Source organism: Neopelma chrysocephalum, unplaced genomic scaffold (genome assembly GCF_003984885.1).
Source record: "Neopelma chrysocephalum unplaced genomic scaffold, ASM398488v2 Primary Assembly neopelma1_67, whole genome shotgun sequence".
In the NCBI taxonomy this organism is placed as follows: Eukaryota; Metazoa; Chordata; class Aves; order Passeriformes; family Pipridae; genus Neopelma; species Neopelma chrysocephalum.
Genome location: NW_020897726.1, coordinates 9,174,948 through 9,189,722, shown reverse-complemented (window position 1 = coordinate 9,189,722; position 14,775 = coordinate 9,174,948). Strand labels below are relative to the sequence as shown.

The 14,775-nt window shown below is 39.4% G+C and overlaps 1 protein-coding gene across 14 annotated transcripts in view; it reads right to left on the bottom strand.

Moving 5' to 3' along the window:
• Nucleotides 1-14,775, bottom strand: part of HDAC9 (histone deacetylase 9) — a 462,804-nt gene that overhangs the window by 141,222 nt on the left and 306,807 nt on the right. For all 14 annotated transcript variants that reach the window (XR_003534444.1, XM_027684600.1, XM_027684601.1 and 11 more), the window contains 2 exons: nucleotides 8,128-8,305; nucleotides 986-1,119 (listed from right to left, as the gene is read on the bottom strand). Coding sequence is in view for 13 of the 14 variants with exons in the window: in XM_027684600.1 (XP_027540401.1) it covers nucleotides 986-1,119; nucleotides 8,128-8,305 (312 nt within the window). In the remaining variant the exon portion in view is untranslated. The remainder of the gene's footprint in view (nucleotides 1-985; nucleotides 1,120-8,127; nucleotides 8,306-14,775) is intronic.

Sequence of the window (14,775 nt, the reverse complement as noted above, 5' to 3'; positions counted from 1 at the left end):
AAAATTATCCAAGCTAAAAAAAAAAAGAATTAGCCTGTTAGAGTGCTGCCATCTAGTTAGATGAGTGTATACAACAAATCCATTTACAGTGCTTGCAATATCTCACTGCCCAGTATGCTGGGCTGCCTGCAGAAAGTCTTCAGGGACAGTCACTAGTAGCTGTTCGAAGGGATATATTGAACAAGTTCCTTTGGGTTTGTAAAAACATACGCATGCATACGAGCCCTGGAAGTTTTGGGATCCTGCAAAACATAAGCAAATTTGTGCTGAACTTTGTTAACTTGTGCTGCAGTGCCATAAGCACCTGCAAATGCCACAGGCTGCTGCAGAAAGTTGACAGAGCTGCACAACTCACAAGAAGCAGAGAATGGTAGGAAAAAGCTATTTTCAACTAAGCCAAATCATATATGAACATCACAGCCCATATTTGATTTAAGCATGTTTTAATATGCAATTTTTGAGGTAAATCAAAGCAGAAGAAAATTACACATTTGCTCTGATATTGCCTAGAAGATTGTGCTTGAATGTCTTGGGGTTTCAAATGGGACTTGTTATATACCAGGTGAATGAAAATGCTATGAAAACAGACTTTAAAGTCTGAAATTAGACAAGATGCAATATGCTTATGGAGTGATACAAACTATGTTAAAAAACAATGTTCTATGCTGCAGACGTAAAATCCTTAGCTGTTTGAAAAGTTAAGAACTGTGTTATTGGAAGGACTGCAATTGCTGTTTGACTACTGCTTATCTACCTTCTAAAGGTGAGGAATAACCATGTCTGGATAAATGACTCTGTGTAAATTCTTTATTTTCTGATTGGGAAGTGTGCTTTCTTATAATGCATTAATTTAATATTGTCAGTTAAGACCAAATGATTCCTAAGACAAATTACTCTCTTATTACAGAAGTAAGACACATTTAGCATTTAATAAATTTGACATTTACTTTAACAAGTCAGGCATCTGGTCTTAACTCTTAATTACCTCACACTTGTTTAGCAACCCAGTTTCTTGCAGCCTTGACCAGATGCTTTGGATTCTTCCAGCATGTTCAGGGTGATTAGCATAGTTCCCACACATACACTGGTGCTTCAGCATCAGACTGTCATACACAACACCTTCAGCACAAAGACAACAGAATAAGAAATAAGTGAAAAAAATGCAAATTATACTGTTCCCTGTCATGCATACCATAGCAAAACTGGATTTTATTTGACAATTAGAGCAAGGTGAAAATCAAGAATCACAGAGTCGTTTAGGCTGGAAAAGACCTCCAGGATCATCAAGTCCAACCTTTGACCAATCTCCACCTTGTCAACTACACCATGGCACTAAGTGCCATGTCCAATCATTTCTTGAAGACCTTCAGGGTTGGTGACTCCACCACCTCCCTGGGCAGCCTGTTCCAATGCCTGACAACCCTTACCATGAAGAAATTCTTCCTGATGTCCAACTTGACTGTCTCCTAGCATAGTTTGACAACATTTCCTCTTGTCACGTCGCTGGTTGCCTGGGAGAAGAGACTGACCCCCACCTGGCTACACCCTCCTTTCAGGTAGTTGTAGAGAGCAATAAGGTCCTCCCTGAGCCTCCTTTTCTCTAGGCTAAACAACCTCAGCTCCCTCAGCCACTCCTCATATGACTTACTCTCTTTGTTGCTCTTCTCTGGACCCAAATTCCTCTTTCCTTTGTGAGACTCTGAATTTTGGTTTACAAGGCATATCTTGTGATTCCAATAAGGCAAAAATGAATTCTCAAGAAATTATATTAATAAATACAATTAAGTGTAAAGGAGAAAGGAAATGGGGTAGTGTCTTGTTAAAGCTTTTATGGCTAGGAAAAAATCAGTGTTATTACTGAATCACTTGTTTTCTTTTTCTCTAGTGGGTAAGCTTCGTTGAATCTGTTAACCTATATATAACACGAATCTGACTGCTCAAATTACCGTGGTATTACTCTGCTCTCCATTGCTGGCAAAACCTTGGCAAGTATACTCCTGAACAGACTAATACCCACTATAGCAGAAGAAATTCTACCTGAAAGTCAGTGTGGCTTCAGAGCCAACAGGAGCACCACAGACATGATATTTGTTCTCAGACAACTGCAAGAGAAGTGTAGGGAACAGAACAAAGGTCTCTATGTAACCTTTGTCGACCTCACCAAGGCTTTCGATACTGTGAGCAGAAAAGGTCTTTGGCAGATTTTGGAACGTTTAGGTTGTCCCCCCAAGTTCCTTAAAATGATCATCTCACTTCATGAGGATCAGCATGGCCAAGTCAGATATGGCAACACACTTTCTGAGCCCTTTCTAATAAAGAATGGTGTGAAACAAGGCTGCGTTCTCGCTCCTACCCTATTCACAATCTTTTTCAGCATGATGCTCCAAAGGGCCACGGCAGACCTCGATGATCAGGACGGTATCTACATTCGATATCGTACTGATGGAAGCCTATTCAACCTAAGGCGACTGAAGGCCCACACCAAGACCCTGTTCGCGAAGCCTAGCCATGATGAAGGAAAATAATTCAGTAAAACCTTTTAAAATTTTAAAATAAATTTTGAAATAGCAATGCCACTGCATTTGCACTGCTTAACTAATACTGTATTAATTCCAGATCTCAGAGCATATCAAATGAAAGTTTCAGAGAGTTGAAACAGTAGCAGCCAGAGTCCTTTTTCATTAAACAAAAAGTTCCACCCACTACTCAATTAGGACCAAATCCTGTTGTTTGACTGCAATGCAAGGTACCTTTTGAATTTTCTATGGTCATTTATTCAAAGACAGAACAGCTTTATACAAAACAGCTATCAGTATCACATTGCTCTGTAGCTGCGTATTGGGAGCCAAAGAGAAGATTTACTGAAGAGGCTCAAGCTAAATTCAATTTTCAAGGCTTTCAAACCAAGTCTGAAACACCGAACAGTTATTTTCTTTATTTACTTGTTGCTTGCATTTCCCTTAAAAATGTCTGGAACAACAATTATTTTCCTTACCCCTGTGGACCATTTTCATTTGGGAAACATTTGGATTTTTCTTCCCCTCACAGTTGAAAGGGACTTAAATTAACAATTTCTGCAAGCTGCAATATTTGGCATTCAAAACCTCTTTCTTATGTGCCACCACTACTGGGGATGCCAACACAGTTCTGGGAAAATTGTGTTAGCCTGCTGCTGAAAAGTCAGCCAGTGAAGAAAACACAAAATTAAAGTCCAGATTCAACAACATCCCCAATACCACCTTTATTTAGCATAGTTCTTGAATGGATATTGAACATCAATAAAGTTTTTAAAAGCTCTACTGAATAAGAGTTTGTATACATTGCGGGCAATTCAAAGTTAAGGTTCTGAGATAATTCAGTTAGAAGCCAGCCAGAAATTATGCAGCTCAAGAAATATTTATGCGGCCATATTTCTTAGCTCATGCACTTCAGAACTGATCCTTTGGGATCTTGCTATTTAAGCCAAGATGATAATACAACAATTATGTTTAGCATAAGGAGAATGCAAACATAATATCTAAGCATTACTAAGTTTATGCTAAATTATTACCTAGCAAACATGATAGCTCATTAGCAATAAATTCTTGTTTACTTTCTTGTTTTGTTTTCTTTAAAAAAAAAAAGGACAACCAGTGAAAATCTGGAGCTAATAAACTAATGCAGCTTAAAATATCTGCTGGCACTGTCAAAGTAGTTAATAATTTCCTTTCTCTGCAGTTCTTTGCTGCTCTATCATGAGGTTTTGTAAGTTGTTTGGAAGTATGCACGCAAATAAGTGCATGCTCACATACCTCGCTTTCCTTTTCTTGGCACTCAAAGTTTTAGCTTCTACAGTCTGTTGTCTACCCATATTGTAGTTTGGCAGTGGTCATCATACCAGTAGATTAGAAAACGTTTCCTCCCATCCCTCTGACCAACAGAGAAGATGTTCAGATGATAAATGTACATGCATCAGGACTTTCAGAAGCTTTTAGTCAGAGTAGGCAGTTATAGCAAATGGATTTGAATGGAAACACTTGTTAAATGGTAACAAAATTAGCTGAAAGTTGAAAGTATCTCCTACCTGCCATTCTTTAAATACATTTTTTAATTTTAATTATTTGAATAGTCCAAATAAAATATGCATATATTACTATGTTATTGTTACACAGAATTGAGTGTAATAATGACACTTTTTGATTACCTATAGCAGGGTTGCAACCAATTTTGAAGTGAAACACTGAAACTGTATATTCAGGATGCCTGCTCTGGTTGACATAAATATAAACATCCCTGTCTTAGTGCATAAGTATTTTTCCCAAAATAGAATATAACTAAAAATGTAATTTTATTGTACATGGGTTATTTTGTCTGAATCAAAAATCAGTTTAATCAGGTCAGATCAGTATTACATGGCAGAAGCATCTGCTCCAAACTTAATTACTAAGATATTCGCACCAACGAGTGTAAAATTTATTTCTAGAAGGATTAATTGACTTATGAAAAGACTAAAGCAAGCATTTAAATTGGTTTAGGATGTGCAAGTGATTCAGATGTGTGGCTGCTGGTCATACAGCACATGTGCTTGATGCAATACCAGAATGCAGTAGTAGAGCTTACTGCTAAAAATAGCCTATAGGATTTCCCTGACAGGATTCAGCCAATAATCTCCCCACCCCCACAAAAAAAAAAAAAAAAGAAAAAAAAAAAGAAGGGAGGGAGGCAACAGTTTTCAATTGCAGACTGCTGTGAAATATTAATAAAATATGGTTATTCTGTCTCTCCAGAACAAATACCTATAGCCAGATTCTGCTCTCAGTTTCCTTGTGTAAATCTGAGCAGCTCCACTGAGACTGGTGGATTTATTCTGGATTTACACCAATATTACTGAGGTCAGAATGTGGCCCTGATGACAGATGGGAATGGTCCCACCACTGAACCATATAATGATAGAGGACACAGGACAAAAGAAACTGAATTTGCATTCAGTCAGTAAAAACTAAGGTTTTCCTCGTGGGGACTCCCTAGCACTCATTCATTTCCAAAATACTTTATTTGGGTCAGTTTCTTTTAATAATATTTTAAACAGAGGGGAGAGCAAGAGATCTAAAAATCATTGGCTAACAGCATGCTTTGAAGAAGATTAATTGCCCTGGAGAACAACAGTACCAATAAGAAAACTCAAGGGGAGAATATCTAATAAATTATTCCAAAGAAAAATCTGAACTAAATAATATCAAATATTCTGTGGACTGTCTAAATGAAAATTAAGTGTACTTTATTTTTTTTTCCATCTTTAACTCATTATCTTGTGCATATACTGTGTATATATAGCTTAACTGTCTCACAACAATCACCATTCTAATTCCCTTCAGGTATTTGGCTAAAAGCATTTTCTCTCATGACTCACAACAATATAGGCTCATTTTGATGCCCCTGTAATAATCTGCCACAACCATTTTCCTGCTATCTATTTTTACATTAATTTTTGGAGTCTGAATTCGACCTCACTTTACGGTGTACTAGAATTTTCTCCCTTTTCACCCACCCACCCATTCCTTTCTTCCATGCTTTTAAAAATGCTAGTGTTGCTAGCATTGCTGTGGACAATTGCTGGTTGCATCTTGTGCTCTCTTAAGGGAGAAAATCACAGAACGACAGGATAGGTCAGGTTAGCAGGAACCTCCAGAGGTCTGTAGTTCAACTCTGCTCAGAGCAGGTCAGCACTATGATCAGACCAGGTTGCTCAGGACTTTTATCCTAAAGGATTTTGGAAAGGCTGTATAAGAATGGAGAAAAACTGATGGATGAATAAATGCTAGAGCACTATTCAGATCCAGGAAATACTATGCACAAAAAAAGCCATTCTATACCATCACATACCATATGTTAATAATACACAGATTGATCTATTTATTTACAGAAACTGTATTAGAACTTAATGTTGCAAAGTCTCTGTTCATTGTCACTGCAAAGGTGTGAATCTCATAACCTAGAAAACAGCTCTATTTTCAATATACTCAGAAACTGCAGTGATAAAGCTGTTATATTTGTAAGTCTGTAAGCTCAGATACATGTCAGGGAAAGAGATTTCTTCAAACAGAAACAAAAGGCTTAATTGTAGAGGTATGTGCTCTGTTGGAGCTGGTCCATCAGCCAGGGGGTACTGGCTGTTAGCGTAGATACAGCTTGGAAGCAGCTACAGCATTACACTGTCTTCAGGCAGTATCTAGAGGATATGAAAGAAATGAGGGTACAGAGCAGAAGTGGAGAAGCAGAAGCATAAAGTTGTAGGGGAGGTGAAAATAGGAGGGTTTTTTTTTTCAGTAATGAGTAGAGATGATTATCTTGAAAGAGCAATGGAGGGTGAAAAAAGATTCAATAAAAGAAAAACAAGGCTTCAAGATAAAGATGTTTCAGATTTGGAGAAAGGAATTCAGTGAAGGACTGAGAATCTCTGTTGGAATAAGATAGGTGTTTTTCTCTCTCTTCTCTCTTTCTTTCTGGTGTTGTTCATGCAGCAATGTTTTACTGAAAGGATAAGGTTAGACTCTCTGCCTAATCTTAATACACCCTGACTCTGCACATTTCTGTCTGCATTTCCATTGCTGACCCTGTCAGGCTTCGTTGTGTCAGATTACAAGCCAGGGATGTCCAATTTCCACCATCTCCATTCAGTGTTTGTCCTACGTAATTTCATTCCTTCTCTTATTCTTCCATCTCGGCTTCAAATTTTCTGTCTCAAATAGTTCCACTGATGCCATGAGTCCACATATCTACGTAACCCCCTTGACCCAAGTCCCATTACTGAGGATTATAAACGGACATGTCAGTAAACCTTAGAAATCAGACTGAAACAGCAGCCTTTACATTTGTAACTTCATTCAACTTTTTCAGTGAAACTGCAGATTTTTGAATGGAACAGTGAAGCCTACACACTTTTCGTGCTCACTTTTCGTGTGCTCTGTGAATCTCTTAAAATGAGTTTACAGTGTTTTGTGGACTCTATGAACCACAACTAGAAAAACAGTGGCCTGGTTTAATAATCCTGTCTATACACAGCTGTTCTTTTTGCAGAAACTCATGGAAAGTGAATTAGTATGTTCCTTTCTGTACAATCCAAATGTTCGTTACCCAACAGGTAAAAACAAATTTTTGCTTTCCAAGTTCACATTCTAATTGGAAAGATGGGAGAGCATGGTGTCTCACACAGTCATATACATTGCCAATTAAGGACTCCATCCTACATCAATCCATGGTCATGGCCTGAAAAGCTATAAACTTTCAGGGCATAGCAAGTTCTGACAGCTGATGTGAAGGAATTAATACTTCTGGCATAAACATTCACAAACAGTAACTCCAAGTGTTTATTTCCCCTTTTTTTGTGCACAAAGTGAATCTTAACTTCTAACCATGCTCTAATGTTATACTGACATTCAGGCTTTTAAAAAGATGGACCTTCATGGAAGTTACATTACCCATAATAAGAAATGAGGTTTCTGTGGTCATCTTTTTTTCCTTTGACTGAAGATTTTTGGGGTTCCAATCACTTTGCTTTGGACAGCCCAAGAGGTTCTCCCTGAGTGACTGGAATGCCCAGGTCCTGACCATAAAACCTGCCTCTGTGGCCTCCACACAACCATTAAAAGATGCAGAAGTTGTATCCAACATCACTTAGTCATCCCTACAGCTTTGCTATTTCTGTAGAGAGAGCGACCTTGCAGCAGAGACTGACTTGTCAAATGAAGACATTTAGAATTATATCGCAGTTTTCCTCCTTACTGGTGGTCTTTCCTCAACTTATTGGTGGTCTCTTTACACAGGAAACGAGAACACTGAGAAAAGAACTAGAGAATAGGGAAATGAAAGAAAAGCTACAAATGACTTAAAGGCACCAAAAATGCACCTGTTGCTATGTTGCCAGAGCCAGTCAATGATAATAATTTATGACTGTGTGAATATTAACCCTGTGATTTATCAGCTGCACTGGTTGAGTTGGTGCCAGTATAGCATCATAAAATAGAGGAGTAGTATGGCTAAAACTGAACGCATTGCTGCAGGAGGTATTTGAGGCATTTAAGTCTGTTGATCCCACATGAACAAATGCATTTGCCCTGCCTATTAAAAGCAGTCTTTAGGGAATCCTACCAGTCGTGTAGACATGCTGGCTGGGCTGGTCCGTGTCTGGGTGAGGTAATGTGGAATCAGTGGGGGAAGATGGGGTCCCGGACACCGGTTGATGTTTATCTAATCCTGCCATGCCAACTGTAGCCATCTGAGCCTGGTAGATTTGCAACTGGTGGACATGCCGATGTGCCAGGAACTCCTGTTTCCAAGAAAACAGCACAGTAGAAAGAAATGTGAGACGGGATCAAGTAAGACACCGAAGGAAACATGTCGACAAATTAAGTTCATTAGGTCAGGGTTGTAATAAACAGTGTGGACACCCACCCTCCAACTCGCACCTAAGCCCCAGCCAATAAATCCGTTCAACAGATGTTTTCACACTGACAATGTGGGTTGCTGATTTTGCTGGAGAGTAGCTGATGGCAAGCAACCTGTCAGTTCCCCCTCACAGAAAAGATGGTTTAACATGCAAAGGCTTATAAAAGACAGAGATTTTCTAATCTATTGAATACATAATATGATGTTAGAATATGCATTTCATGATCCTATGGAAACAAATTTTAAATTTTCCCACAACACTGAAAGTGAAAAATGGTGCTCTTACTACTCAGTACCAAAGGAGCAACTGTGAGTCAAGCTTCTACAGAGGACTCAGTTCCCAGAGCTCCTGGGAAAGTAGGAACAATTTGCATCTAAGTTTTCACAAATCATTTAGAAATTCCGGAATTGTTACATGAGATTCCACTTAGGAACTATCTTTTTTTGTCATAACTGCTGCTGGCTGTAGGCAGTGCAAAACTCTTCAGGGAAGACAGGCAGGTGTGAAAAGGCTGTGACAGAGCAGAAAGGAAGATTTTCTCCTCTGTTTTATTTGTCAACAGATAATCACTTTTGCTGACATGACAAAGGCTGAAACTCTGCTGAAGCCAGTAGAAACCTTGGCAATCACTCACTCCACAGAGTAGGATTGCTTTCCAAGCCCTTTTCTTTCTGCTTTTCTCTTTTTGTGCTTATAGTCCTAGACCCTCAACAGAAAGTGAATGAAAGAGAGAGATTTCCAAACTGTTTAATATGAATTCAGTTGAAATTCATGCTTGTGTCTTACAACTGCAGGCTCTGTTTATCCTCACCTGGGCTCAGTATACATATATGCAGGCATATATATATCTATGTATATATATGTATGTATATGTATATATATATGTATATATATGCGTCTTTATCTTTTTTTTGTTTTGTTTTTTAATCTCAGTAACAGTTAGCAGTGCTGTATGTTGTTGCTTTGGACAGCAGCTCGGAGGCCTGGCCTGGCCAAGGAAGGATTGCTGGCTGCTCAGAGAGGTGAAGCTGAGTTCAGACTGTGTGGGAAGGCAGGTGGGAGTACCCAGGACTACCCCAGCCCCTCGTGCACTGCAAAATAAATCGACAGCTCATGGGATGTGAGAATGTCTACCCTGCATGTAGTAAGAGTCCTTTATGCAAACGAGTGCTCATCAATAACAACTGAAATGAGAACAAATGCTTTAAAAGGCAGCCTCAAAACCCACATTAATATCTGGGGTCACCACTTCAGTGAAAAGACATAAGGTCATGGGAAGGGTAAATCACCTCAAACCTTGTCATAAATGATTAAATAGAGAAAGAAAATATGAGTAAGCAAAAAGAGGTTTTACAATAATTATCTTGTTTTGGAGTCACTGAATCATTTCCCTTTCTTTAAATACAATCCTCAACTTTCCCTGTTGCTTTTTTAATGTATATACTGTTATATACTCCAGGAAGTATTTCTTTTGTCCTCATAGGCATACATATCTTTTGTAACCTTTGCTGGGAGTACCTGTGATTGGAGAGAAGTGAAGCATACAATGACACTATTGTGTTGAATATTTTCCCTATGGAGAACAGATACACTCCTTTGTGAGAATTTAGCATTCGTTTTCCTCAGTGCTTTCTGTAGTGGTCCATGAAGGAAGCACAGGAGGCATTTTGCTATCTGTGGCATGATTACTCCCTGTATCCTAGGATCAAGTGGTGAAGCAGCACTGTCTGTCTGATGCTTGTGTATTCACAGTCTCCTGCTTACTCTTTTAAACTGTTGTTTGAGCAGTTTGAAAGAAGTCAAACTCCTACCCGCAGGAGCCATTCATCACACAGAACATTACTGCCATAAAGGAAATCAGCAGAATACTGTTGTTTCTGCTGCTCTCTTCAACCTCATAGGTTGCCTTCACTGTGTTAATTAAATAGCTGGTATCTGTGTAGTTCTTTGAGCAAGGGGATTGTTGATACTGTCTTTCAGTGTTTACACTAACTGTTGATAATTCATTGGGGGACCCCTGGTGGCCTAGTGGTTAGCACGTGGGACTCTCACTGCTGCAACCCAGGTTCGAATCCCAAGTCCCCCGGGCAGATGGAGCTCGCTAGCCCTGTGAGGCCATCCATCTATGAGAAGGTCACTCTAAACAAACCTACGTCCTGAGGACCTCACTGCCTTTGTCCAAGCTTGCTTGGCCCCGGCAGATGAACCTTAGGATTAAAGGGTGGGCTCAGTTCAGCGCAGGCTGTGTCTCACCTAAAAAATCCATTGCGCAGGCTGGAAAGGTAAAAGACCTTTCCCAAAATCTTCGTTCGCGAAGACTGGCCATTTATTATTGATAATTCATTGAGTTCACTTTTCTGATAATTACTAGAGTACAGAAGACAAAAGGGTTTGTTCCCTTTTGGAATGCTCTTCAAACTAGTAAGGGTGTATCACTGGATTCTAGCTTTCTTCATTGAACACTATTAGTTAAGTATACTTCTTAAAGAAATCTTGGAAATTCAGATATCAGTGAGGGGGGACTGATGCTGTGCACAAATGTTTCTGTTTGGACTTTTCTAGGTGCTGACTGACCCTGAGGCTTTAGTGCTGCCTTGTCGGCCCCTCTTTCACTTTCGGACCTGAACTTCACTTGTACGACACCTTCACAATTTTTTTTTCAGTGAAGCTGTAAGTTTGCCATTCATTTGCTATCTAAAATATAATCTTTCCAGGTCTCTGATCTGAAGAAGTCAATTTAAGTGATTTTTTGTATGGTGTCTTGAAGAATAAAAAAATGTCTGGAACACCACAAAACATAGGTAACTTGGGAAGATGTTCCTATCTTTGCTTCTAAAATGTTTGTGTCTATGTAGGCAATAGAAACACTATTTTTCATGCACATGAACAAATCAAGGTAATTTTTTTTAATTCTTATCAGTCTGTGTGAACATCACCTAAACCAGACAGGTGTCTTTTTCAAAAACTTGTCAGAGACCAGGAAGACAGCCTGTTCTTGCTCTCTTATTTTCAGGTTAAACTGTGTTTTGTTTATATCATTCTCCCCTCCTCAAATGAAACCAGATGCATCCTGAGTATTTAACACGTTTATCAACCTAATCAGCTTAGGGAAGGAGAAGAAATTTGTGGAGAGTTGGATGGAAAGTTGTATGACATCTGCTTTAATTTCTGAGGTCACAGAAAATTGCTTGCCTGTGAAAATCTTTTAAAATTTGTTAAAAGTACAGTAGTTTGTCTCTCTAAGCTTACACTGAGGCTTATGTTCTTTGGTGACTTCCAGATCCTTTAACTGTAATTTTTAAAACCCTATGCATCAGCAAAGTTTAGACTTGTTTAGATTTTAGTCAAAGTTTTACGCTAACTTCCTGATTAGGTTTCATTTTATGGACAACAGGCACTCATGAAATGCATATATTTTTTTCCAGCCACCTACATATTTATGCTGTGAGCATTACAGATACTCTGTATCACACAGACAAAGGTTGTATGGATTAATGCAATGAGTAATGTGGATAATCAACACACTTGTCTGGTTCCCCAAATGCCCACCTGGCCTCTGGAAGGGATTAAAGCAATACAGTGAACTCATCTTCAGGTTTTATGTGCTACAGCCCTGCAAACACATGTCTATCTCTCCAGCAATATGACAAAAGCAGTATTTGCACATCTGCAGGGCTAGTGATTTGTGTGAATATATTTGGAGCATTTCTTAGGTAACCTGAGCCGTGTCTGCCCGGCATGGAGCCTGCTAGTTCCAGGTGCCTGAGATTAGTTTATTAGTAGAGTCAGGCAATTAGGGCCTCTGCCGGAGCTAGTGGAGGGCCATTCATCGTCTTCCCCAGAAATCAGCCCAGGCCCTCGGTAATTATTTTGAGGAGGATTTTTAGAATCTTTATCTAAAGAGAAGACGAGCCTTTTAGACACATGAGAGGTAAATATTTGTTGTTCTCCTAGTATTACTGTAAGGCCTGTTTGGCAGGAGTTGGAATGAATTTGGGTTTGTGAGAATACTCCCTTCATGTAGATGTCTGATTTGTACATGTTGGTGTTTAACATTTTGTTAATTCTAAGGATTTTAATGAGAGCTATTTCCATGTTTCTACTGGCTGTGAGAACTGATGACCTATAAGTGCATTTCGTTGTATTATTAGATGGTCTGTGTTGGATGATAAAGCATAGGTGAATTGTCTATGGATTAATGCTCCTTCAAGCTATTATGTTTTGTGCAGAGAAAAAATGTGGGGTTCACTCAAAAACTTTTCTTGCCTCTCGACAGTCTGTTTTTTAATGTAATTTGGTATGTTAATATTTAGTTTAATCACAGCTAAGTAAATCCCAAGATTTGTATGTCTGTAGCATAATCCTTAGTGTGTATGGGCATATGCACACCTCTCTTCAGGGTTTATGCTTTGGCTTTATTTCATTGTGGTAGAAAACATTTTTCTCCTAGGAATAGCAAATTCTGAATTTCTTAATAATAAGATTACTACTTATGATCTCTCATATATTTGTGGCCAGGTTTATAACCCTCTGTTGTTTTGCTTCTGCTGCATTCTGCTGAAGTATGAAGTGTGTGCTAGTGTCTATTAACTGTTAAAAGTCATTCATGTTTTGCCCATCCTGCCCTCCTCTCCCAAAAGACTCCCAGTACTACTAACCTTACAAAGTTTTTCCTACGCAAGCATTTTTGGTGGTCTCTTTGCTAATTTCCACATTGTTTTCAGAAAATTACCCAATTTCCTGAGGGGGAAAAATACACACAGGCACTGCAGAAAGTTTTGCCCTAGGTAGGATGAAAACAAGACCTGCTGCCTTCCAGACCTGTAATTCCTTTATCTCCTTCTGAAAGGTATTTCTTACACCTGCTCTGCAGCCTAGTCTCATCCCATGGCTCCTGTTGAAAGCCCTACTCCTTAGCCCTATCTAGACCCCTGTAGCAGGATGGGAACAGAGTAACTTCAGATCCTGCCTCTTGTCTTCTCTACCACCCTCTTGGCTTCCTACCTTCCCAGTGCAGTTGTAGCTGAATGCACCCAGGGGGTGTCCAGGCCAGCCAGTGGTTGCACCCAGTGAAATGGCCTCTGCTTGCAGCAAACAGATCTCAGTCTTGCTTTAAGGTCACCACGATGGCAGCCTTGGCCCAAACCAAGACAGTACCATTCAAAGTCTGAATCAGTAAAAATCTGGGCACTCGGAAACTTCTCACTCAGTTCAGATGTAGGTAGTTAACAGTTCTTCAGAAATCATGGATCTCATACAATATATCAATTAGTTTGACCTTGGTTATCCTCAGAAGTGACAGAAAAAACATAGAAAGCAAATAATTCCTTTACATTGGAGTATTGGGACAGAAAGAACTGTAGGTAAACAGAAAATTTAGCAATATTAACTCAGGAATTTTGTGAAATACGATTCTGCCTACTGTCCTCAAACAAAACTGTAACTAATGGCCCTCAGGAACTGAGCAAAAATATGTCCTGAGGTCTTCTGAAAATACTTGCATGAACAAGTGTGAAAGTGCAGGAATGGCCTATCTCCATCAATCTATACAACCTAAAATAAAAATTAGCCTGAGATATCCCTGAAAATGAATATGTTGAGAGATGTTTTAAACTGCTCTGTCACTGGAAGAAAACACATCACCAAGAAACCCTACCAGTACTATTTTTGACAAAACCACATGTAAAGCCACAAACTTCCATGGTCATCACTTTCAAAAAAACCCAGTATCACCATCTGAAATATAGTCAACCACAAATTCAGAATCAGCATTTTTATGAGAAGTAAATAAATTGCAAGTATAGATACAGATACATAGATTGAATAGGTAGAAATGGGTTTAGAGCAAGCAAAAGCATAGACAGCAGGAAAGAGGGCAGTTACCCTTAAGGCATCTGGGTATAGTAGGTCACATATTACCAGGGTGTTTATAGGATTTGGATTTCTCTTGCTGTATTCCAAGGAAAACAGTGTTGACTAGAAAATGTGTAAACAGAAATGAAATCTTATCAACTGAGGTGCAGATACAGAATGGCAGGATGAAAGCCACACCCCAGAACTGCCTAGAGTCCCAGGCAGATATTTGCCTTGGGCAGGAACCTGATCCTCACAGCAAAACAGCCCTGTGCCCTCTGCCTTCCCCTTGCCTTCTGGAGCACTGTGGAATGGCTTATTCCAGCTGCTGCCAAGGTAGAGCTCAGTATTTGGCATCCCCTCCTGCAGTGACTGCCCAGGGCATGGTCACCACCCTCAACCGGTTTTGGTTTTCCCCTTTGTTCCTGGAGCAGCAAAACTGCTGCTACAGAGGTCTTTGCCCCTCTCCTGCCATCCTTCCTTTCTAGGCAAGGAGC